General features: G+C 46.8%; 2 protein-coding genes across 8 annotated transcripts; both read left to right on the forward strand.

Annotated features, from left to right (window-relative positions):
* The first annotated feature begins 1,410 nt into the window (after nucleotides 1–1,410).
* On the forward strand, nucleotides 1,411–18,769 carry LOC125978163 (sodium/potassium/calcium exchanger 2). Of its 7 annotated transcripts, none has more exons than XM_049735284.2 (12): nucleotides 1,412–1,729; nucleotides 2,433–3,518; nucleotides 9,149–9,197; nucleotides 9,733–9,841; nucleotides 11,160–11,174; nucleotides 12,530–12,580; nucleotides 13,681–13,779; nucleotides 14,470–14,552; nucleotides 16,025–16,159; nucleotides 16,242–16,331; nucleotides 16,448–16,614; nucleotides 16,721–18,769. In XM_049735284.2, exons 2-12 carry the CDS (start codon nucleotides 2,635–2,637, stop codon nucleotides 16,968–16,970), a joined length of 1,932 nt encoding a protein of 643 aa, XP_049591241.1. In that variant the 5' UTR covers nucleotides 1,412–1,729; nucleotides 2,433–2,634; the 3' UTR covers nucleotides 16,971–18,769. The 7 variants fall into 7 exon arrangements, with proteins under 7 accessions (XP_049591264.1, XP_049591241.1, XP_049591263.1 ...); XM_049735293.2 differs by having other exon boundaries at nucleotides 1,414–1,729; nucleotides 2,433–3,519; nucleotides 9,159–9,197; XM_049735306.2 differs by lacking the exon at nucleotides 12,530–12,580.
* Nucleotides 18,770–20,919: 2,150 nt separating this feature from the next.
* On the forward strand, nucleotides 20,920–25,164 carry sepsecs (Sep (O-phosphoserine) tRNA:Sec (selenocysteine) tRNA synthase). Its single transcript, XM_049735817.1, has 11 exons — nucleotides 20,920–21,008; nucleotides 21,811–21,926; nucleotides 21,987–22,141; nucleotides 22,216–22,334; nucleotides 22,416–22,728; nucleotides 22,856–22,958; nucleotides 23,029–23,158; nucleotides 23,606–23,697; nucleotides 24,078–24,171; nucleotides 24,256–24,346; nucleotides 24,451–25,164. Exons 2-11 carry the CDS (start codon nucleotides 21,813–21,815, stop codon nucleotides 24,680–24,682), a joined length of 1,443 nt encoding a protein of 480 aa, XP_049591774.1. The 5' UTR covers nucleotides 20,920–21,008; nucleotides 21,811–21,812; the 3' UTR covers nucleotides 24,683–25,164.
* The last annotated feature ends 236 nt before the right edge of the window (nucleotides 25,165–25,400 follow it).

Raw genomic sequence — 25,400 nt, forward strand, 5'->3', positions numbered from 1 at the left:
GACGGCAATCGGTGCGAGCCGAGCCTGTGATTTGAGGCTTCCGGCCTTTCATCCGTGGGAGAAGCGTCGCATGTGAGAGAAACCGCTTATTGATAGACCTTTACAATCACGCTAGCTCGATAGCGCGCAGGGCTCGCTCAATTGTCCTTCCTCGTTGACTGGAAAAACTCGTTTGCTTATCATCGCTCTATCCGACCCCCCCGCTGCCCCCCACCCCACTGCTGACAAATCCATACAACTATGTGGAGCACAAAGGCTCGGATTTAGCCGCCGGGCCCGAGCGAGGGGTGGGCCGGGTGTGCCCGTTCAGAAGGGGGCGCGGCACGACCGGCGTGGAAATTTCTCTTGTTTTTTGTCAAATCAAAACAAGCACAGACCCCCCACCCGCGTCCCGTCCCCTCCTTCGTGACCCACGCGTGACCAGTCAACACTTTTTATGCTGGAAAGGCAGCCAGAACCCGAGCGGCGAAGCTGCCAAGCCATTGTTCGGGGGGGGGTGAATAGAGCTGACGACCCGGAGGGATCTGGTTCGATGACAAAACTGTCGACGGACGTCATCGGGAGAGCTGGCGTGAGGACGGTGTGCGTTAATTAGATGGACTTTTCCAAGAAGCCATCTTTGAGTGCATTTTAATAACGAGTCCCACTATCACTCACACGAGAGCATCCCCTCCTCGTCCTCGCTTACGTGTCCACTCAGCAGTTGAAAAGTTGATGAGGTTGCCGGCGAGGCTCCTCCGAGGGGCTCCTCCGAGGCCTCGTGCGGACTTTTACCCAACCAATGGCGGTCAGTGAACGTCCGCATACATTTCATTTCGATCTCAAACACATTTTTTTAGGATTTCAAATCATGCTAATGTGATCTGCACGAGTGTTTCCTGTTAGGTAACAGAAGGCCGGTCGGGAAGAGACGGGTGAAGGTCAATCAATAAAATCAGTCAATCGTGATTTATTATATATTTATACTGTTACAAACATATTCCCGGAACACTTGCATACACATATTAAGAGCACGTTTGCATGTATGAATGTATTTTGTGCATCATTAAAATAACATTTTTGTCCTTTATTTGTGCCCCCCCCCCCTCACCAGTAGGACGGATGAAAAATTGTGCCCCCCCCCTTCCAGCATTGCCCATCCCTGATCTACAGTGCACACTGCTGCAGTTGGCGGACGAAATGTGAAGACGCCGTCTCCCTCCTGCTGTGTCTTGCGTGTAACCTTGAAATGACCTTTATGCCCATCGCTCGGCCTGAAGCAGGACCAAGGAGGGGGGGGGGGATAAAGAAAAGTGGGAGAAGCTGTCATTGCTCGGTAACCACGGTAACATGCAGCCGAAAGCCGCTCGCATGAAGCAGCTTCAACCTGGCGTGAGGGTGGGTGGGGGGTGGGGGGGCTCTTTACCTGACTTTATACATCTCAATCACGTGGTCAGACCAGCAAAGCACGTCACTTGGCTACATTCGCCTTTTTTTTTTTTTTTTTTGAAGCGATTAACGCGTTTGCTTTCATCCGAGCCGGAATGGATGCTGCTGAGCCGAGACTGTGAAGAGAGAGAGGAAGCGTGCGCATCTCTCTCTCTCCCCCCCCCTCCTCCTCCTCCACCTCCTCTTTCTCTGTCAAAAGCTCCACCTCTGTCCATCGCTACAGCCGAGACCGGTGACATTTTTGTGCTGAATGAGAGCAAGAGGGCACCGGACTGTGAATTTGCAACCTGCTGCTGGCAAGGTAAGACGAGACCTTACACGTCTGCAGCCACGCCGCCGCGCGTCATGCGCCTCCGCGTGCAGATTACACGTTGGGTCGTTTTTTTTTCTGTTTGGTTTTTTTTTTTTTCCCCCTCCTCTTTCTTTTCATTGAAAACAGCTGAGAGGGCGAACGCATCAGTAAAGGGCAGAGTCACCGGCAACGCAGACGGGCTACGGCCGTCAACATAAATGAGGAATAATAATAATAACAGCGATGAGCCGTTTTCAGCAGCGTCGTCACGGTTCCGATGCCCGTTACCCGACGGCCTTCTTGTTATTTCTCTTAGCGCAGTTTGGCGCAGGCCAAATTAAAAAAAAAAAATCATCTGCCCCTACCAAGTTTTCCATATGTTGAATATGATCTGCAATGTTTGGTTATGAGGATTATTGTTATTCTCGGGAGTCGAGTCAGGCCGAAGAATTAGCGGCCAGCGTGATCGCTCTTTGTTGTATGCGCTGTCAGAAACGGAGGTACAGTAGGTGTTCATTTCCACCCCTTATGGTGTCACCAAAAAGCTACATTTTGTTCTCACGGTTCACAAAGTCTCCAGAATAAGTACAAAATAAATGGTTCCATGTCTTATCGGTTATTTTCGATTGTATGAGGCCCTGAAATGACAACACAGGTAAACTCGTGCGCTGTCAATTTGTCACCATGTCTTTCTTCTCTGTTGTTTATCCAGCCGAGGCTAATATGAAGGCAACATTTGGCAAGCCAGATCCAGGAAAGTACCAGAAGTCCTTTCAACGCATTTGAGGCCAAAGCCATGTTTTACCATCTCCGGTAAAACCCGTGCCCCCGCCTCCCCCCCCCTCCCCGCCGCCCGACTGTCCCCTCACCCTACCGAGCCAGCGGGAGCTAGGCGGCTCCAGAAGCACGCAGAGATGGGTCCGCCGTGCGTCGGGCCGGCCGAGCCGCGGCCCGCGACCGAGGCTGCCTGCAAGCGGAGGGGTCTCTGCCGTTTGCGGAGAAAACTCAGGCCGGTGCGGATCTTGGGCTTGGCGGTGAGCCTGCTGGCCGCGAGTGCCATCTCCGTCTGTGCCTTGACGTGGAACTCGGCCGCGCCGGGTGATCCGGCGGGTTCCCGGGACGGCCTCCGCCAGCCGGTGCCCCACAGGACTCTGCTCTTCAGCCAGCAGCAGAAGGAGGCCAACGGGTCGGATGGCGCGCAATGGACAGCGGGTGGCAACGAAAGCCAAGGGGAATACCCGCCGGACCTCTTCAACATCCAGCAGAGGCGACGGGGAGCGGTGATCCTCCACATGTTCGGCATGATCTACATGTTCATCGCTTTAGCCATCGTGTGCGACGAGTTCTTCGTCCCAGCGCTCACGGTCATCACCGAGAAGCTGACCATCTCGGATGACGTGGCCGGCGCCACTTTCATGGCGGCGGGCGGCTCGGCTCCCGAGCTCTTCACCTCCATTATCGGCGTGTTCATCTCGCACAGCAACGTGGGCATCGGCACCATCGTGGGCTCGGCCGTCTTCAACATCCTCTTTGTCATCGGCATGTGCGCCATCTTCTCCAAGGAGATCCTCAACCTGACGTGGTGGCCGCTCTTCCGCGACGTCTCCTTCTACATCCTGGACCTCATCCTGCTCATCGTCTTCTTCCTCGACAACTTCATCTCCGTGTGGGAGAGTATCACGCTGCTGTCGGGATACGCCGCCTACGTCATCTTCATGAAGTTCAACGGGACCGTGGAGGGCTTCGTCAAAGGCTGCATGAACAAGAACCAAGTGGTGGAGGTGGAGGTGCAGCCCAAGGTGAGTGGCCTCCTCTGTCATCTTCTCCAAAAGGCAACTTTGAGGATGCTCACATCCATATCATCGAGCTTGCCATTGCTGATTCAGCTACGCTTCAAATCATGTCGGCCGGAACCAAAACAAGCTCCTGCTCGGAGATTCATAAAAGATAGTCAAACCTGGGTTCGGAACTCCAGATTGTGTCCCCTGCCTGAATAACAGTCGCAACTGCGTGCCCATTAAGCAGCCAACAATGGCGCCAAACATCAAGTCGGCTCGTTCCATCACCGGCACAGCAGTGCCGCCGGACACCGGCGTGCAGATTATCCACGCGGATTTAGCTTTCATTGTGACATGAGGGGGGGGGGAATGAAATTTTGGAGAGCATTGTCCCGTAAAGCCTTTATTACGGCAGGATTTGCTCCCAGCAGTTTTATTTCTCCAGATTTTCACTAGTAGGAAGTAGGACGAGGCGGCGCTTTTTTTTACTTTTTGGGATGTCGCACAAGGTTGCGCTCGATGGGTTTGTTTGACAGGCGAGGGGAGGAGGAAGGTGCGCCGGCTCGGTGCCAGACAAGCGAGGTGACCTTGAGCTGCAAAGCATTCTGGGAGCGGACGCCGCTGACTGTGCGCTCGATCAATCGCCGGAGACGTGGCGGTTTATTGCCGTAGGCGACCGCGCGGCATTTGTGGTCAGACGAGTCGACCGGGTTTATTAGGGCAGCACAGGCCCGCGCCTAATTGAACCGTAATCTTCCAAAGAGCCGCCATTTTTAATCAAGTCTTGACACTAGGGACGTCTGCACGTGTGTTATTTTGGGTTTTAATTGGCAATTTAGCAGGCGAGTGATATGCACTCAAATTGTGACACAGATAGATAGACAGCGGCAAGGTTCATCAGCTCAGCCGCGATGTTCCCACGATCCATCGGAACATAAGCGAGGACGATAAAAAAGGGTCATCACAGGCTACATTGTAGTTATGCCGATTGTGAAAATTCTATGAATGTATAATCATGTATACACAATGGCCTCGAATTTTCATTGCGATGCTAAATAGTCACTGCAACAAAGTGAATTTGAAATTAGAAGTCATGGAAAATAGTCACAACTAAATTTAAATCATATTTATGATTTGGTAAGGGCTCTTTTTTTTTGCGCCAGAATAAAAAGAACAAATCAATTTAGCAAAGACACTATTTGCATTGGAGTGCCGCGACAAAAGCTAATAAAACTTAGCTAACACGTTTACAGTGACAAAATGCACGAGTGAAGCATCTTTGTTACCTTCATTAACAACCTAAAAGGGCAAAGCAAACACTTGTTTATCACCCCACCAAATGCCTGAAACTTAATTTCGACTTGTAAAGATAAAAAATAGACTTCCTAAAACGACGCTCGGAGTCCCGATAGTTCCTCTTCTCTCAACCCCCCCTGGAGGCTGTTTTCGCAAAAGTCGTGCAAAAGCAGCAGAGTCACGCAGCAGAATTTTATTGCGCTAATCCCAACGCACAGCATGCGATTTAATTTGATCAGCACAGATGTTGGATGAATGTCTTTACCTATTTGTTCATCCCAACCGCTGCTGCCTAATACCTTTGTTTACTTAACGGGGCGCTCGGTCGCCGGGTTAATCTCACGACGGCTTTGGACCATAGCGCCGCAGGATGTGATTATTGTTAAATTTGTTGTGGTGTGAGGGGGGGTCAAAAAAGAAAATGCGAGGACGCATCCGTCAAGATGTAGACCGTGTCGACGCACGGTATCGGGACTGCCACGCGTTGGGTTAAGCTTCTTATTCTGCCGGCTGTTGACGCCTGTCAAGCCAGGTACCCGCCCAAAGTTCTGATTAAAGAAAAGCCATGAAAGCCACGGTTTAAAAGCGAAGGGGCGGGGGCAAATGAGGTCACTCGATAACTAATGCCTCTTCTGACCCCCGACTCATTTCCATCAGTCCTGGTCGTTAAAATACATTCATGGGAGGATTTAATGATACTTCGCTATTGTAGGGCGAGCCTGGGAGTGATGTCATTTCGGCTTTATTGGCAAATAAAAAAATATTGCCGGTTAAGATTCCTCCATCGTGGTCAGATAAGTTGCCGGTGCACAGAGGCAGATGTTGCATCTGCTGAGATGGAAGGGTTGCGACCTCTGCTCGCAGCATTAGTAGGCTATAAATAGCCAATGCGGAGGCGAGATTTTTGTTTTGTCAGGATGGGGGCTTCAATGATCGCTTGCAAAGCCAGACCGCTGGCGTTTCCTTTCTCGTCGGCGATGCCCGTCGCGTTCGGTGCAACTTGACACGTAAGAGCCTGCCTGCGGTCACGTGGTCCTATTCGGTAACTTGTCAGTCATTCCCAGCTAGTGCAAGAAATGATCGTTTCACTGGTCTGGTGGGGAAGAGAGGAGGGGAAGCTACAATCGAGAAAAAAAATCATTAGACCACCTTATTTTCGTAAATGTATTGCTTTTTTTTTTCTCCCGGAGATGAGCAAATACCGATACCAGCCACCGAGATTTATTTCAAAAAGATTCTGACTTCGAGCATAGGAAACTAAGTCCTCCTGGGCAGTAGATGGCGCTGTTTGACAAATCAGCAAATCATCATTTGCATCAGAGAGGTCTTTTTTGCAATTTCTTGTCATTATGTTCAATTAAATTTTGGGTATCAAAAGTACTAGAGATATCGATGCCAATCTAAAACGTGAATACATATTTGTTTTGATGAGCTATTTTTGTGGAAGTGGCCTCAGTTCCAGAAAGTGGGAGGAAACAAGATTTAAGCTGTCTTTTTATGTGTGGCCAACTTGAATAATATTGCAAGTGTTAAAAATAGAAAAGCTGTTGAGTTTGATCCCAGCGTGACGGTGGAAAAAAAACAAATCCCAAGTTGTATCATCCAAATGCAGCTGCAGCATGACTGGACTTTGGCCATCAATAGCCCGGCGCCCTTGTTGTTTGGAGCCACATTCATTCAATCGCTAATAACAGCGAGCTCATTTACATCCCAGGTGCTGCTTACTGTGGTTCTCTCCAGTGCATTAGCATTTTGTAGCGCATCCAAGAGGAGTTAAACATCGCCGCGTGCAATTTAAAAAAAAAAAAAATTATCATCGTGCGTGCGGCCATTGTGCGGTCCACTTTTGGATTCCCGATGAATAATGGCGGCCCCCTCGGAGTTCACCTAACGCTGCCGGGCGCTTGAATTCTAAGAAATTGAAAGTGTAGCTCATTACGAGTCCACGGCCGAGTGTTTGTTTCCACTTAAGAACCGTGGACAGCTCCCTCGCGCGCCGCATTCCCCCCCACCCCAACCCCCCTCAAGGCAAGCAGCAGTTAGTTTTGATCTTGAAAGTCACACCAAGGTCAAATCCTCTCACGGATGTGCATTCTCGGAAACCCGAGACTGTTATATATGGGAGTTGTCTGTTTATTTTTTTCATTTTTATTTTTTTGAGGGCGAGTCTGATTGCCTAGCAAGAAACTGATAGCTTTATCGATCCCGAGCTATTTCTGAACGCGAGGTCGAATTAGATAACTGCACTGTAAACGCATCATGTGAAGGGCAATGGGATCTTTATCTCGCCGGCGCATGAAATAACACCCGGGACCCTCAGCATTTTGTACAATGACCCCCCCTCCAGCTGAAATCAGCAGTCAGCGCTTGCAATTTTTGCACACGCAACCGGTGTTCGTGTCGCCTCGCGCATTTGAACGCACCATCGATTCCACCCAATCGACAGAACCGCTAACGATCACTCCGGTTATCGAAACGCGTCAAAGGAAGCCCGCTCGAGTGCTGAATTTGCTTTTTGAATGCGGCGCAGCAGTTTTGTGTTTCCGTCCTCTTGTGTGCATCTCCCTGAAGCCGCCACCTGATTGGTCGGTGGGCGGGTGAGAGGAAGCAATTTTAGCTGCCGAGCGCTGCCTTGTGGGAAATCAGCCACGGTGGCAGCTTCTGTAATTAGTTCTGCTTGCTCGGGAAAAAAAAAAACAAAATTGAAGGGGTTACTAATTAGCAAGTGGGCGGCTTCTTGACTTGTGCAAATTTTTATCCCCCACCCCCTTAAAGATGGTTATTATCATCTCCAGGCAAAATGGAAAGAAAGGGCACTGGCTGATGGAGACGGACAAATCTCGGAGGGTGTTCTCTCACGCTCCAGCAGACTAGGTTGCCTGCCGGAAGATTTGCACGAGTCGCTTTCGGCATCCAGCTCGCAGTACAAAGCTAGTAATAGCTGCAACCTCACAAATCTAACTGCCACGTCATCATTTTTATGCCACACTGGTTTATAAGAAGGAAAAGATCATTTCTAAACGCTTCCCATCTGATGTTAAGAGATCCTAATGGAAAATCCCAGTTTATCTGCTGGCAATTTGTGACACGGGAATGAAAGTGCTCATATACGTAACACTTTTTCCCCCCTCCAGCGATAATTCGCCGTAGCATTGCGCCACGTGCACGAGAGAATATTCATCCGGCCGTCTGTCCATCGAGTCATCCCGCTCATCCGCCTCTGAGCAGCTGAGCCGATCCCAAGAAGCGTCCTGATGTAACATCGCGGGTATTAGAGAAGCGGAGAAATATACTAATCCCGCTGTGCGGTTATTAGTCATAGTATCTAACGTTGTCTCAACCGGCGGCCCAGTGGTTGAGCTCAATCTGGCGCCATACTCACTTCCGCGGAGGAGGAGCGAGCCAAAAAGAGCAATTCAATTTGCAGTGTGAAAGGAATAAGCTCAGGAAGTGATCAGCTTGAAGCCCCCCCCCCCCCTGCAGCTTTTTTTTCTGTTTATTTTAATTATTTTTGGTTGTTTTTGTGGAAATTGCGCAATTTCAAGGTCCTGATTTGTTTCGTAGACGAATGGGAGGCGGTAAACAGACAATCGTGGTTCCGAGTTTTTCAGAAATTATTTTAAGATAATCTCAAGAGCTTTGTTTTCATATGTATGGTTTAGAAGGGACTTTAAAAAATATATCTTGATTGTCCGGCCGGGCATATCGTCTCGCCACACGTCAACGCCTCCACATTTTGTACGAAGCAAAGTGTGTAGGCTGGCAAACAAAGCCTCCACACTCGGCCGTCCAAGTAAATGTGCTCGTAAGTGAGTCTTCAGAGGGACGTTTCACACATGGGCACGTTTTTTTTCCCTCCTCCCTGCGACGAGCGCCACTTTTTTGTTGGCCTTTCAAAAATAGACGTGCCAGAATGCCTGCTGGCAAGGATGGTCGGGGGGGGGGGGGGAAGTGAGTGATTGTTTGAAGGCCTGAGTCACAAAAAGTTCCGTGTGACAACTTGCCACTTGCACTTTTTTTTCTTTTTGTTCCTCTGAGTTTGTCAAAGCTCTTCCTGGCTCTACTGAACGTTACTTTTTTTTAAAAAGATAAACTTAGCGTCTCTTTTATGTCTCTTTTCGGACATTAAAATTATGGCAGTGTAGGAAAGAAGGCCGAAATCATCCAAAGTTTGCGTTTTTCAAAACACTTGTCCCGTCAAACGTGTTCTGTCGTCCTCATCTTCATCTCAGCTGTAACTGTGATGTGACGTCTGTGTATGTTTACGTGCGGCATGCTTCACATCTTTGTCTTGTTCTTTTCTCTCTTTCTCCCCCCCCCCTCCTCTTTTCTGATCGTCCTCTTTCTTTGTGTTGGATGAGAAGGCGAGTCCGGGGGCGCCCGAGGATGACGGCAAGTTGGCGGTAGGTGTCCTGTCTCCTTTTTTGTGCAGCTGTTAGATGACATGTCTGTCTCCCACCAACCCGTGACTTTGTGTTAAACTCATCCAAGCCGAAGGTCGTTCCCTTTTGCGGCAAAACACAAAATCCACACGCACGGGAGATGTGATGCGTTCGGAATACCGCCGAGCCATTCGTCACCTGTGAGTAAGACTGACTGCTTCAGCTTCCGACTTGCCCCAGTGGAGCGCCGATTCTCCCAAAAAGTTGAACAGGGAACCAAGCATGACCTTGGTGGAGCTCACGAGAACTTCAATACGATTTTGACTGCATCCCGAGGGCCTCGTGTTAGAAATTGATGGGTTATTTTATTCTCGTTGCCTGCAGGTTCCACTTTGGGTTTTATGCAAAAGCCGATTAACGAATCATATTCCAAGCGTGAGCGTTCTCGGGGAAGTCGTTCCTCCCTCAGAGCTACACGGGACTTTCTAGTGTATCTGACCCGCTGTCGATGTGGCGACCCGGAAGAGTTTTTAACACCGTGTCCGTCTCCTCGCAGGCCAGACCTCGTCTTCAGAGGGGGGGCAGCTCGGCCTCCCTGCACAACAGCTTGATGAGGAACAGCATTTTCCAGCTCATGATTCACACCTTGGACCCTTTAAGTGAAGGTGAGCTTGCCACTTATTGGGCAATTTGGAACTTGAAGACAAAGTTATCTATTCGCCATGTCGAAAATGAAAAGAAAAGCCTTCAACATGTTGAAAATCTGCTATAACAAACATGCATAATGACGCTAATCGCTATCTCGAAAAAGAAGCTAGCGCTGGTCAATAAGAATCCAACAAAAAAAAAAGTTTGTCTTGGGGGACTTCCCTGAAAAGTCTTTACGGTCCTTGAGAGCCAAGCCAAGCCTGGAATGGAGTCAGCTCAGGAGAGATTAGCACGCCGCACCGAGATGGGCTTTCAAGCAGCCATTAGCAATTAGCATGTATTGCATCACTAAGTATATCCATCAATCTGTCTGAGCGATTTGAAAACCATAAATAAATAAATAAAGAGCAGCTAGGATCTAGTTCACCAAGTAACGCATCCATCATGCTGCGGATGACTAGAGGTGGGAACTACTTGCTTCCAATATTTGTTCCCCAAAGCACAACTGCTGAATGTCTGATTGCGGCTGTTGTAAAAGCACAACGCAGCGTTTTGGGCTGCTCGGTGGGAGTTGAGCAGGTGCAGCGGATCCCCGCATACACCCGGCGGGTTTTTAAGTGGAGGGTAGGGGGCGGGGAGGGAGGGAGGGAGGGGGCATGTATATTTCATGGGCAGTTCTCAAAATAAGTTGTCTCCACTGCAGAGCTGAGGAGGAGGTCTGAGGTTGCATTTAATGTTACTGGCGGAAAGAGGATTTTTTTTCCTGGGGGGGAGGGGGCAAGGATATCTCAGGGGGTCCGCAAATATTTTTTTTTGTAAACCCAAGAAATTCTTCAATAAATAACGATATTCATGAAGTGGGTAGAAATGTGAAATAAATTCCCAGAAAAATTGTGAAATAAAAAGTCATATTTAGCAGGGGGTCATATTTAGCAGGGGGAGGCAGGGCCCCCAGGCCCCCCTTCCTCTAGGTCAGGTGTTTGTCGTCATCAGACAATATAAGATGGATTCCGTCTCCAGTGCAGATTTTCATTTTGCTACAGAGGCATCTATAATTTTCACTTTGACAATATATTATGAATCATAACTCCTCTTATTGTCGTGACTTTGAAGAAATCACACGCTCTGACTAAGTGAGACGTGAGGTGTCCATTTCATGGGCGATACCTTCCCAGAAAGTTTTCTTTGCAATAACGTTTGCGAGGCCGCTTGTTTTTCGTTCTAAACGCTCTCTGTCGACTTTCACCTTCGGGTTCAATTGAAACAAAATTGTGTGCTCCGATTGATCTTGTGTGTTTCTGTCTCTGCACGTCTCTCGGCTACTGTCCCCCTCAGAATTTGCCGACTCTGGTGAGTTGATCTTATTTCTGTAATGTCCCCCCCCCACCACCACCACCACCACCACCCTTTTTTTTTTTTTCTATCATTCCAACCCTGACCCGGAAGAAACTCTTGATGTCTCCTTTATGTCCTGTTGACTTTCCCATACGGTCAAGCGTGCACTTCCATCCGTCTCCCTTCCCTTGACTTCTTTGTGCCCATCATTTTCCCTTCTCACCGAGCCCATCCTCTCCCTCCTCTTATTGGTTATTAGCAGTCAGTCCGTAGGCATCGATGGGGTTCATGTCCCGGCCAGATGGCTGACCTTCCTCAGGATTTCTAATCAATCAACCTGACAAGGGATTAAAGATGACCTCGCTCGTGTTTGCATGCACGCTTAATCTGCATCCGACCACCTTAGCAATTTGAGCGGAACTTTCCTATTTATGATTATGTATTATTTTCTTATTTTTTATTTTATTTTTATTTAGTTTGTCCCCATTTGCGTAAATGTCCTAATTGTCTTGCAAGGGCAGTGACAATCGCAGCCTGACTTGGCTAAAATACGTGCGGTGGCGCTGAGAGAGCAGACGACCTTGTCCTGGCACCATTCATCGAACCCCAAAAAATCAAAAGGGGTATATACCGAATCTTGAATTCTGCACCGAGAAAGATGCCCAACACGTAGCCGTGACTCACCATCCATCATGTGTATACGCTTAGCTGTACATTGCACATACACAGACTTCTTGTGAGCACGCTCGCACCAGGCAAGTGAAAGAATCGATGCTAAAAGCTTTTTTTTTTTCTTTTTTTTTTCCCATCTTTTGCTTCAGACTGAAGCTCCCACTCTGCGTGTGCATGCACTCAGTCAAATGGCTCAGCAGAGGTTTAGAGGGCATTCCACAAGGACAAGAGGGCCCCTGGTAAACAACAACAGCCACCCCCCCTCCCTCACCCCTCCTCTCTCTATTTGTAATGAGTGCAGTGAATTTCCCCCTCCGTCCGACGCCAGCTCGAGGCCCGGCCTGGCAGGAATCCCAAAAAAAAGCCCAAATGAACACGAGAAATCATAAGACGCAAAATCCGTTCAAGTTTGTATTGGAGGTCACAGCACAAGTCGACCTTTGAACGGGAAAGTCAGAGGAGGAGAGGAGGACTCATCATTTTGCTTTTGTTTACGCACGCTCACCTCCAGATGTGTCACTCATGGCGCTGACTTGTCGTCGTCTTGGCAGCGTGGTTTTTGTTGCTGCTTGGCATTTTTTGCAGGGGACGACTTGGATTTCCTGCGTGTGCGCGCGCGCAGTGGTGTTCACTCTTTTCCTTTTCTCTGTGTGTCCGTTGCCCTTCCCCCTTCCTTGTCTTTTGTTGTGGCCTTGTAGAGCTTGGGACTTATGGGAAACTAAAATATTATCACTCAATGACTGAGGAAGGTAAGCCCTGAAAATTTTTGATTTCTTTGTGGCGTCCATTTTGGGTTTTTCTCCATCTACATCGATTATGATTTGGCTTTTTTGTTTTCCTGCTGACGCAGCAGCTTGTGTTTTTTCTGCCATTTCATCGCCAAAGTGCAAAATCGTGGCAGTTGTGTCGTCATGATTGTTTGAACTAATCTGTGTCTTGAGTCTCTTCTCATGTGTTATTTTGAAATGCTCATCAGAGGCATGCTCGTAGTAACACGACCGTCGCTCGTCCTTGCAACGGAGCCTTCTATTCCATACATTCTTTCATCGAGAAATCCATCGTTCATTTCTCTGCTTCCACTCAGCGGAATTTTCAGTGAGTCATCCACTTTCATAAGCGGCAGAGCTCGTGGGGGAAAAAAAAAACGGAGTGTAACAACAATGATGACTTGAAGCTCTTCTTACCATTTTTTTTTTTCATTCTCAATTTTCACATGGATTGCGCAACTCTAATGCGCGCATGTTTCGGAGGAAACATTTTAAATTCTTTTTTTTCTTTACGTTCATAACGCAAGACAAAAACAAAATAGCGTGCGTGCACGTGTGTGTGCGTGCGATGGTGAGATGAGACAGAGGCTGGTGGTGCCTAACGATTTTGCCGGAAGGTCACAGACATGGTTGGGCAAGCGCATATTGACAGCGTCAAATCAGCCATGCGCTCCAAAAAATGAGAAACTTATCGATCGCAAAAGGCTAATTGGTTGACGGCAGGCCATGCTTGCTCTTTTAAAAAAAAAAAATCCTCATTTTGTATTTTATTACATATTAGGATAAATTACTGCTCCAAATAATGACGTCACTTTATTGGAAAGATCACAAGGACAGGAAAACCTCCAGCGTGAGAACTTCGCAGTTAAGTTTCGAGGTCAGACCAAGGTCGTAGCGTTTCATCGACCTCCAATTTTTCATTTCGCAGTTGTGTGACGTCTTTTTTTTCCGACCTGTGCCATTCCCAGACGCCGCAGCCTCGTGCTGCCAAACAAAGGCATAGAAAGAAACTCCGCTTCCGAGTCAGCGGCGGGCTAGCTCGTTTCGGCGTTTTAACGACCCCGCCTACCGGTGTTTTGCAGGGAAATTCCGCGAGAAAGCCTCCATTCTTCACAAGATCGCCAAAAAGAAATGCCAAGTAGAGGACAGCGAGAAGGCCAACGGAGTCGCCAGCCGTTCAGGTAGGAACTGCCGGCACATGTCATGACTCTATTTCTCGCATACACACAGTTTGAGTGTGAGGTGCTGAAACTTTACCACCTCCAAACATCTTGGCATTTGTCTCCCTCCTCAACGGGAGTAGCCAAGATTCACAGCCCAGATTTTTTTTTTTTCTCTACTCAAAAGCTGCGCCATCTGCTCGGATTTGTTAACTCCAAACTCAAATCGGTATTTGATGAGTGTATCCGTAGATAGGAGCAAACGTGTGTTTTAGTTAGTTGCACGACAGGTGAAGTCAAAGTGACTCATTCCTGCTCGGGTGCGGAAAAACTCGAAAGACAGACGCGTGGCGCGGCAACGTGATGAAGAATTGCCAAATGGATTGTTCAAGCGCTATTTAGGATGTGATTGAGGCCAGCCAGCCACTAATACGCGCCAAGTGTCACTTGAAAGGAAGGATGAGGCGGAGGAGGCCGCAGGAATCGCTTTCATTGGCGCAATCAAAGTGAAGCGGAATTATGTTAACGGCGCTGCATTAACGTGTTAGCCTCTTCATCGTGGGCATCACAGCGCCGCCATGTTTGCGAGGATGGAGATGAGGTTTTTGTTTTTTGTTTTTTTTATGAAAGTCAACACCAAGGCGGTTACAGCTTTTGATTGGCTGCATTTTTAATTCAAGCCGATGACTTGTCTCTCCCCCCCCCGCACAGATAAGAACCTGCCAAATAGCTCCAGCGTGCAAGTGGAGGCGGCCCCGCCCATGAACGGCACAGCGGGCCAGGAAGGACAAACGGTAAGAAATATCACCGTTCATCCGTACCGCAACCCTTAGGGCTGTCCAAACTTTTTATTTCTTATTATCACCTTGTGTTGCGGAAAGTCGCCCTTTAATCCCCTTCAAAAGTGAAACTTGCAGCTTTTTCTGGCATCACCTGCCAGAACATCAGGGGGGCGTCGGCTGGCGTCGGCGTTTGTGGCTATTTTCGGCAGCGCCTCCCACAGCGCACCTGTCTGTGTGATCCAGGAAGACGCCGGGAGCTCCGTGTGCTGTCACACCATTTGTTCGTTCTTTGGCAAGCGTTCGGAGAGAAAGGGGAAAGCGCAGGTCAAATTGCAATTCCTGGGAGCTAAACCAAAATCCCCCCCCCCCTCCCCCTCGTTTATTTATTTAGTCAAATCATCCCCTGCTGCATCGAAATATTGCCTTTATGAATATTCATGAGGAACCTAAAGCTTGCAAGCGACAGGCAATTTCTGACTCATCCGGTCTTTAGAGAAGCTCAAATGAATTGTGGTGGATTATGAGATGGAAATAACATCCCAATTTGAATACCTTTGAAGACGATCTTTACATTCTTGCGTGGATGAATGTCATGTAAATGAAGCACGTTTATCAAAGTCAAAAAATCCGATCAAATGTCACTTTTGCCTTGCAGCGGGTACAACGTTAAGCAGGGTCTTGGCGGGGAGTCTACGGTCTACAGGAATAGCTCCTGACGGGCTGGCATTTGCCAACTAGAGAGGCCCCCCCACCTGCATGCGACTAAATCCAATCATAAATAGATTAATGGCAACTTCCTGTTGCGAGGTATAATGCCACCATGCAATCTGTACACATGAGATGTCGCAATTATTTTCGGTGATGATGTACAGTTAGCTAGCCGAATGCTAACTGGCTTAAGCGTTTGCCTCTTTGAGTTCTAGAAAATCAAATAAAAATTAAATTGGGGAAAAAATTTAAACGAGAATGCTTTTAAAAAAACAAAAACGTTTATAAAAACAAACTCATTTTTAACAAAATGTCTTCTTGGTCAATTGATATCATACGTGAGCTTCGGGGCTCATTTTAAATTTACAAAAATTTACAGGCAGTCCTCAACTTACGAAGGTTTGCAGATACAAACAAGCACTGGCAGAGCTAGAGGGGGGGGGATCGTGGGCGCACGACCACCCCCAAAATATGCTCGGAGACTTTTGACTTTTGGGTATTTTCCAATTTTTCTGGGAGTTTCTTTTCCACATTTCCTCCCATCTGCTGTACGGAACATAGATTGTATGTTAATCAGTGTTTTATGAAGAATTTCTTGGGTTTGTCCAATTTATTTTCTGTTTTCCTGATTTCTTTTTTCCTACTCACTCCTCCTGGCTCGCGCTTATTTCAACAAGATTCTGTGTGAAAAAATAATCACCGCAATAGAGCGAAAAATCAGCGCTGCACTAAAACCGCGATGTAGCGAGGCGTGAAAATTGCTGACTGGCTTTCAGGCGGAAGACGAGGAGGAAGACGACCAGCCCCTGAGCCTGTCATGGCCCGAATCCGGCCGCAAGCGCTTCACCTACCTCTTCATCATGCCCATTGTCCTCCCCCTGTGGCTGACGCTGCCCGACGTCAGGAAACCGGTAGGCGTGCTTTTCAACCGTCGCCAAGAGCGTGGGAATACGTATTGGCCGCTGACGTTCCTTTGCTCGTTTCCTCTGCCAGTCAGCCAAGAAGTTCTTCCCCATCTCCTTCCTGGGTTCCATCTGTTGGATTGCGATCTTCTCCTACCTGATGGTGTGGTGGGCCCACCAGGTAAGTCACCCCGTTTGACGCCGACCGACCCAAATGTCACTCGACAAACAGCCAGAGCGGCACACAAGGCTTTATTTACTCTGAAGCATTTTTTTTCTTTTTTTTTTTTTATGCAGGTTGGAGAGACCATCGGGATTACCGAGGAGATTATGGGTCTGACTATATTAGCGGCTGGAACGTCCATCCCTGACCTCATCACCAGCGTTATTGTGGCACGCAAGGGCCTCGGCGACATGGCCGTGTCCAGCTCCGTCGGCTCCAACATCTTTGACATTACTGTCGGGTACGTCGTCATACAAAAAAGCACTTTTGCTCTTTGGGGACGTCATCATATTATTGTTTTTATTTAAAAAACACACATTTTTAAGAGTGTCTTGTGTTTGGTGCAGGCTTCCGTTCCCGTGGCTGATGTGGTCGCTCATCAGCGGCTTGAAACCTGTGACGGTGAGCTCCAACGGGCTCTTCTGCGCCATCGTGCTGCTCTTCCTCATGCTCATCTTCGTCATCATCTCCATCGCCGCCTGCAAGTGGCGCATGAGCAAGCTGCTGGGCTTCATCATGTTTATGCTCTACTTCGTCTTCCTGGTGGTCAGCGTCATGCTGGAGGACCGGGTGCTTGCGTGTCCAGTTTCGGTCTGAGGGGGGGCGCAGATCCCCCCCGCTCCCCACCCGAAGGCCCGGCCCCCAGCTTTCCCTCTTTCCGACCGACAAAAAAAAAAAAAAAAAAAAACACATCCTCATTGGCTTTCCTGCGTGCTGGATGAAAGAGAAGTGAAGCAAATGCGCAGTGGAGATGCCAACGAGCGACACCAAACTTTGTCTCGCTCGAGTGGATTTTCTGTGTTCTTTAATTAGCTGGTGAGGAGGAGGAGGTGCATTACGGGCGCACCGGCCAAATCGCAAAAGCATTATGCATGCCATTAGTGTCATTAGATCAAGCTTATCACGACTGGCAGGTTGAGGAGAAGCACCTCCTGTGAACTTTGTACACATGAAGCTGCTGCTCACAGGATAAGAAGAAGACGGAAAACCAGGAAAAGACTCCTTAAACCAAAAAAAAAAGGCAGACGGATTTATTTCTGATGACTTTATTGTTCACCGCAGCACTCTCTCTTAAGAGGATTTTTTTTTTTTCTTTTTCAATTTGAACACTTTACCATGAAATAATTAGCGGTAGCGTCAGACGTACTGTAGCAGGACAATCTGCTCCTTCTGATTGTAGATAACACGTCACACACTCACACCACCGCAAAAAAAAAAAAAAAAAAGGCCTCTGGAATGAAAAGCATGAGTACTTAGGGCTCACTAAGCCTCTATTATGAAGTCAAAGTAGTCCATTTGAAAAGAACTTGTCGGTGTAAATGCGTCACAATTGATAGATTAGTCCGCGTGTAGCGCTTTGGGCTTCAGTCGCAAAAGAAAAAAAAAAAAAAAAAAAAGACACTCGCAGGTGAGTCGTAGTAATCCGCATTTAAACAACTTGTATACCAAAATGTACACTTTTTCACCGTGTTACATGCAAACATGTAAACCAGTGCTCGGTCTCGACGTAGAAAACAGTGATCTCTATAGTCAAGCTCACTTTCCAAGCTGCAATGACCATTCCTTACCTGTAGAGGCGCTATACTAGAACAAAAAAAAAAAAGTCCACCCATCTGTCTTTTGTTGGCAAAAAGAGAACTCCTAATCACGATATGTGAGAATAGAATGTGGATTAAACAGCAATATACGTGTTGTCATGCGTCTGCCCTGCACCCATTCACCTTTCTATCGCCACGCCCTTTGACCTCAACTTCTGTACAGCATCTTGGTGGCAAAGGAGGAAAGGTGCTTGCGTTCAAGTTCTTTTGGGCTGGTTACCCACCGACTGTACGACGGAACTCTTCACTTTTATGCATTTGATTAGAACAGAGAGCAGGTTTTACTTTGTAAATATCTATTTTTGTTTCAAACGAGCAAACCCAGTTTGGATATGACTTCTTTTTTTATACTCACGTTGAGCAAATCTACGTAGGGCTGCTGCTGCCAACATTTTTTTTCACGTATTGAAGTGCAAAAAAAAACCATGGAAGATTCACAAAGTGACTCTCTAAGGCTTGTTGTGTCAGCTAATTTTGCTTCAGTTTGGACAATCATCTCTGTGCACTTGAAGGTCCGAACGCTCAACTCAAGGTGAACTCCAGAGTTGCTTGAATGATGCCGTCGAAGGACTTTGGATTGTGCTTGATAAAGGTGAGTGAAGTGGCACAATTCACCAGTCAAAGGTTTTGCACTGTAAATGTCTTTATTTTCTTGGTGTTCATGTAAGATTGGTTTCACGTGTACATATATACAGAAACAAATTAACCATATAACCTATAAATGTACACATTTGTCTCTATGTAAAAACACAAAGTATATAATGAAACGAATAAAGCTGATCCGATTCGAATATGCAACCGTGAGCTGTGGATTGTTTTTGTGTAAAAGCGACAAAATGGTGACAACATCCGGGTATTTTTGTTTAAATTCTGGATAGCGTAGTGACTCCAAATTAAAGTTGTTTTCTTAAATGGAAGCAATACCGTATTTTTATTTTATTTTTTTAAATTGCCAAACATGGAATTTGACAGCCAGCTCTCCGCGGTTACTAGGAATGTTGCGTCCTCTTGTGGTCAAAATTGGAATGGTACGATGCAGTTAATTAGTAAATCTGAATTCTGTTTTTGTGACTAGAGTTGAAAAGGAGGCTATTGTCATTGTCATTTTAAAAGGTTTCGAATAAGCAGAAAAAATAGTGAGATGAATAAAGGAAAACCAGGTTTGGAATACTTAGACTAATGGCACTCTTGTAAAATGTACCGAAGACTGAAGGAATTTTTTAACTGGACAACTAGAATGTTAAAGACGGTGTTATGGTCATTTAAAAAAATGCAAATATGAAGATCAGCTTGATTGACCTTTGTATTGCGTGAGTCACTGCAAAAATGTGATCAGGTTAGGATTTTCCCTTTCATTTTATGCCATGGCCACTAGGCAACTCATTCACAGCTTCATTTGCAAGCGATTAGTCAGCACTGGACAATCATGGGAGCAAAGTTAGCAGCACGTGGGCCGGTCGACTATTGAGTCGACATTGCTCGTTCGCCGTCACAGGGCGTGTTTGGGTTTGAGTCAGCAGAAAACGTCTCCCGGGGAGGCTGCAGTGTGAGTGGGGTCATGGTTTTATTTGGAGGGGGTGGCTGGGTGGTCATGAAAATGAGGGTCTCAGCAGACAAGCACTGACTCACAAGTCGCTGGTTCACATGGCGTGTGTTATTCAGCTGGATTGTCAGTGATACAGAAAAAGTATTTGTGGCCAAAAGAAAGAAGCCTGGCCAGAGCCCAGGCCTAAATCCAACTGGGCCATCCTGATGGTTGTTGTATTTGTATGGAAATCATCATTTCTCCTTTGGGCATAACTTCTTTGGTTGCTGTTTAGGTTTGTAACCATGAAAAACAACAGACAATAAAAAAAAAATTGACCTATAAATGCTGCTTATCCTGGGAGTGGCAAAGTCGGCACCTTGAGAAGTGAGTCATCAATGGTGGAAGAGTCCGGAATGTGATTTTGATCTTGTGTAAAAGACGACATCCAGTCCATCCACTTGCATCTATGCAGCCGCCACCGCAAAAAGTATGTCCGACTCAACAAATACACTCTGACTCAATTCAAGTTGTTCTCTGCTTATTTACAGCCTGTCCTGCCTGGTCTTCACTTTTTGGTCTAGACACGTTTTGAATCATTACGTGAATCACGAATGACCCAAATCTCGTCATCAGCAAATCACATCGGATGGAAATACCCCACTCACAATGCCACTATGACGTCACGATGATTTTTTGATTATTAAAATCAGACGATCTTGGATTGTTTAATCCTGGCCGCGCTGCTGGACACCCGAATGAGCGCATGCGCATTTGTGCGATGGCAGACAGTCCATGGAGCGGCTTTACAAACTCACATAAATGGGCGGTGACCAGTTGATCTTGTTGAGGCGTCAAACTTCCTTGCGCTCCTCTTGAAGGCTCACTGTGATGCAGGACAACGACGGTAGCTCGTATGAGCCAAACATCCTAACAGGTAAGTCATCGGCATTGCTTTTTTCACGAGTATATTTAATTTTTGGAAATAAAATAATATGTGTTTGTACAGCCTCTCGTGGAGGAAATCGACCGCTACCATCTCAAATATTGGAAATTGAGAGAAATGGGTCCAGGAAGGAAGGCAAGATGTTGGCATAGCTGTTCTTTTAGAAAACCTGCTATGCCAACAACTTGCCCTCTTTCTCGCCCCTCTTTCAACCAAGCAACCTGAAAGACCGCAAAACAAGTTTGTCATTTTGTCATCAATGTGTCCTGCTGATCTTTTAGGATTTAAATACACTATTGTGTAAATAAATAAAGGATTTTGATTTAAAGGATTAACGTGTCTTTATCAAGTTCATATCCTATACACACACGTGATCAAATACAAAAAAAATGTGCGATAAGATAGAAATAAGTTCAAATAATGTTTTCATTCAATTTTAATTGCCATTAAACATCGAATGACGTCAAATTGTACTGTGGCCCTTTAAGAGTGACAAAAGTTAGTCACCTGACCACGCGTCATATGATCAGCCACTTCCGCGTTTGATACGGCTGGACCTCATAAAGGTGAGCAACTTTTTTATATTCACATTTAATGTAAAGTTACGCGTTAATTTTCTGTGATTTATGCAAAGGGTGTTGTTGGATAGGTCGTGTGTTTACAAACATGTAAAATGTTGATTTAGCCAAAGGATCGTCACGTAAATGCATCTATATATGCTACGTGACAGGACAGGAAGCACGAGTTAACCAGCACAACTATTGTTGCACCATCTGAGAGTTTAATTTGTCATTGAAAAGTGAGAGCTGTTGTATTTGTGACGGACGTGCCAGCTTTCTTTGTCGCCTATGTTTTCGTGTTTTTTTTATTTTCGTGTCTTTTTAAGATGTCCTGTTTTATTGGTGGTCTTTGAATGCATCTTGTGCACTGTTAAAGTGAAAGTAAAACTAAAATAATTGTTTTTAAAATTGTAAGTGCATTTCTTATTTAAATGATGTAATATATTCATTTTTAAAGTACACTTTTTTACTTTTGTTTTTGTGGTCGAAAAAACTGAAACCTTGTATTCTTTCAGAGTGCATCAAGTTAAAATACGTCAAACAGAAATTGTCTCTTTTGGCCTTTTCTATAGTTTTGGGGAATAAAACATCGCTACGGTTGACTATTTTAATAAAAAAATATTTGGGAGCTGATTCTTGAAAGAATTTGAGAGCCAGTGTATTCGAAGCACTGTGTTGATTCGTCATGATCCTCTGCCGCCATCTTGTGGCAATGCAATTACAAACTTCTTGGGAGGGTGTCCATTTTTTGTATGACAGGGCTCGGTCATGTATTATTTAATGCTAACACGTAATGTGCATTGAATAGCCATGAACAGTGAAAACTTCACACTGAGCGAGAAGCTGGTGTCGGCGTCGTACATCCGACAAGCGAGTGAAGCTCGCCGCGGCCATGAGCAGCTCGTCAGGCAACTGCTGGAGAAGGTAAAATCAATGTGTGCGATCCTCGCTTCGCTTTATCTCACGCCTTTTGTTTGTTTGCAGGGGAAGTGTCCCGAGGAAGGCTGGAGCGAGGCCACCGTTGAGCTCTTCTTGAACGAACTGGCCGTCATGGACAGTAACAACTTCCTGGGCAACTGCGGCGTGGGCGAGCGGGAAGGCCGTGTGGCATCCAACATGGTGGCCAGACGACATTACAGGTGCCGTCTACTCTTGGACTCAGTCAGACGACGTGAATGCAATTCGCAAACGTTCTTCGTATTTGGGCCTGCAGGTTGATCCATGGCATCGGTCGATCAGGTGACATCGCAGCCGTTCAGCCAAAAGCTGCCGGCTCCAGTCTGCTCAATAAACTGACCAACTTGCTCGTGCTGGACATTTTAAAGATGGCAGGTGTGTGACGCTCAGCGGACGCAGCATTTAAAATAACCTGTTTGAACTTGCCTTACCGACTGCTCGTCTTTTGTCCGACAGGCGTAAGGAGCGTAAAGAGCTGCTTCGTGGTTCCCATGGCAACCGGCATGAGCCTGACTCTTTGCTTTCTGACCCTGCGCCAACGGCGACCGAAAGCCCGCTACATCATCTGGCCGCGCATCGACCAGAAGTCCTGCTTCAAGGCCATGATCACAGCAGGCTTCGTGCCAGTCGTGGTGGAGAACGTGCTGGAGGGTGACGAGTTGCGGACAGACGTTGACGCGGTGGAACGCCAAATCTGCGAGCTGGGAGCCGAAACCGTCTTGTGCGTTCATTCCACGACATCGTGCTTTGCGCCGCGAGTGCCTGACAGGTAAGCCGAGCACGTTACTGAATCTTCAGTAGAATAAAAAAACATCTTTATCATTTTATGATGCGAATGCAACAACGTTTGGAGTTTGGGATGTTCTCCAGTGGTCCATCTTTGTGACTGTTGACAGGCTGGAAGAGCTGGCCACCCTGTGCTCAAAATATAACATCCCCCACATAGTCAACAACGCGTATGGCGTCCAATCATCCAAGTGCATGCATCTCATCCAACAGGTACGTAGGACATCAGTCACGCCTGTCACCTGCAAATTCTTATTTTTTTTTATTCTTATTCATCCACCAGGGGGATCGTGTCGGACGAATCGACGCCTTTGTCCAAAGTTTGGACAAGAACTTTATGGTCCCAGTTGGGGGCGCTGTAATCGCCGGCTTTGACGAAGCCTTCGTACAGGAGATTAGCAAGACTTACCCAGGTGGAGTGAACTCATTGTCGCACAACTAGGTGTGCATTTTTTGTTGTTTGTTTTCTTACGTTAAAACATCTAGTGACTGTTTAAAAAAACAAAAAACTGGTCGAAGAAAGGCCCACTATAGTTTAATGCTCCCATAACTAGCATCTGTGTTGCTTTGCCTATTATTAGTGCCGTACTGACAAGCACAGAGTATATGAGGTTTTATTATGAATCCCACTTGAGTTCTTGGGAGGACTAATCTATGCAATAAGAGGCTGCTGAAAAAAAAGGCAAGGACCACCTAGAAATCCAGTGGGGTATATAACACCTAAGTGAGCAACACATCCATTTGTCTGTTCTATACTGCCCCCGGTGGCCAAGTCAAAAACAATTTCTGTTTGATTGTCTTTAATGATGCCATGTCATTTACATCAAGTTTGTATGTATTTAAACGGCCTGTTTGTCCAGGCCGAGCATCTGCCTCTCCTTCTCTGGATCTCCTCATCACGCTCCTCACTCTGGGAAGCAGCGGCTATAAGAAGCTCTTAGCGGACAGGAAGGTAAGAAGGGGGGGGGGGGGGGGAGCGACGACACGTTTTCTGCTTATGAACTATGAAACTAAATCTCAAAAGTGTGATCGATGGATCATAAAGAGGAAATTTCCCTCCGGTGACCCGATGCCATCAAGACTCACTAATGCTGCCTCTTGCTCCGCATTGTGCATAAACAATGAGGCGGACTCCCCTCCTGGTTTTGATAGCGTCTCCCCTGTGAGGAGAGGCTCTCAAAAATTTGCTGTGCTCCATTTTTCAAAGGGTTGCTCTTTGGAAGAATTGCTTGATAAGCAACAAAGGGCTAGAAAAGATAGAAGAGCTATTTCTAGTTGCGTCCAGTTTTATGCTAGGCATGCTCCATGGGTCCTGTATGTGGTTCCTCGCAGGAGATCTACGCGTTCCTGGCCGAGGAACTGAAGAAGCTGGCTTCGGCGCACGGGGAACGATTGCTTCACACCCCCCATAACCCCATTTCACTCGGTGAGCACCCCACCTGAGGTGCCGTCCCTTCAGCTGCATTTCCCGTGCTGTTCACTTTGTGACTTTGTTCCCTCGGGGTGGCAGCCATGTCGCTGGACGGGCTGCGGGCCGGCTGCGACCAGGCGCCGACTCAGCTGGGCGCCATGCTGTTCACACGCCAAGTTTCAGGAGCCAGGTATGTACTTGCATCTTCAATCCAGAGGTGGTAAATGAACCAAAAAGCGGCAGAAATAAAAATCAAGATCACTCTTGTAATCGTTAGCTTGTGGCTGTTTACAGGGTGGTACCGCTCGGCAAGGAGCAGAACATCGGCGGGCACACGTTTCGAGGATTCATGTCGCACTCCGAGTCCTACCCGTGCCCGTACCTTAACGCGGCAGCCGCCGTGGGCATCACCCGCGACGATGTGGCGCTCTGCATCAAAAGGCTGGACAAGTGCCTCAAGACCCTGCGCAAAGAGGCAAATTCGCTTCAAAATAGTTCTCCGCTACCATCTCCAAATTCAAGTTAAATCCAAAGATCGGCAAATTTAGCTCTATTTATATTTTTTATGCTGTAAAATCATGGTAAAATGGTGTGACACCTTCATCTATAACAGGGATTGTCACCCAGTGGTCCGCTGTCCTCTAGTGGTTTGTGGCGGTATTGCAGGTGATCCACGAAATTGGAAACGGAAAATAATTGTAACATTTTTAAAAATAAAAATGTATTATTATTTAGACTTGATTTATTTTCCAGCTAATTTTGTGAATCATTTACCCATCCAAACTATGTCAGATGTAGCTGAGTTACCCAAATTGGACATACATATTCAAATAAATAGCCTATCCTCCTTCGGTCCAAAAGAAAATATTATTCCGCCAAAGCAGTGGTCCCCGAGTTACTTCTTGGTTATGATGGTGGTCCCTTAGACAAAACCAGTTGGAAACCCCTGATCTATAACATCAAATTCTACATAAAGTGAAAATAAATGTCGTGCAAATTTGAAATCCATCTTTTTGGGGCGTTATTTATTTATTTATTTATTTATTTATTTATTTATTGTGAGGTGGAAGTAGGGGAGGCTTTCTGGCTCCAGCAGCGAAAACAAAAGGTGTGCCTTAAAACCTTAAGTTGTGAAGTGGTCAGTATTGCGGTGATTGCTTGTTTAAGCAAGACGAGAATTGATTTAATAAATAATGAAAGTGCGTGGTGGGGGGGGTTGGGGATGGTGGGGGGGCTGCCGCTGA

Source organism: Syngnathus scovelli, chromosome 1 (genome assembly GCF_024217435.2).
Source record: "Syngnathus scovelli strain Florida chromosome 1, RoL_Ssco_1.2, whole genome shotgun sequence".
NCBI classification, from domain to species: domain Eukaryota; kingdom Metazoa; phylum Chordata; class Actinopteri; order Syngnathiformes; family Syngnathidae; genus Syngnathus; species Syngnathus scovelli.

What these genes read in the sequence shown, in the direction of transcription:
- LOC125978163 (XM_049735284.2), top strand. Translation starts at nt 2,635, where the DNA reads ATGGGTCCGCCGTGCGTCGGGCCGGCCGAGCCGCGGCCCGCGACCGAG. An exon ending in CGGGCCAGGAAGGACAAACG is followed by an intron (nt 14,553 to 16,024) that starts GTAAGAAATATC and finishes ACTGGCTTTCAG; the next exon opens with GCGGAAGACGAGGAGGAAGA. An exon ending in ATCTTTGACATTACTGTCGG is followed by an intron (nt 16,615 to 16,720) that starts GTACGTCGTCAT and finishes TGTTTGGTGCAG; the next exon opens with GCTTCCGTTCCCGTGGCTGA.
- sepsecs (XM_049735817.1), top strand. Translation starts at nt 21,813, where the DNA reads ATGAACAGTGAAAACTTCACACTGAGCGAGAAGCTGGTGTCGGCGTCG. An exon ending in GCATGCATCTCATCCAACAG is followed by an intron (nt 22,959 to 23,028) that starts GTACGTAGGACA and finishes TTCATCCACCAG; the next exon opens with GGGGATCGTGTCGGACGAAT. An exon ending in CCATAACCCCATTTCACTCG is followed by an intron (nt 24,172 to 24,255) that starts GTGAGCACCCCA and finishes TCGGGGTGGCAG; the next exon opens with CCATGTCGCTGGACGGGCTG.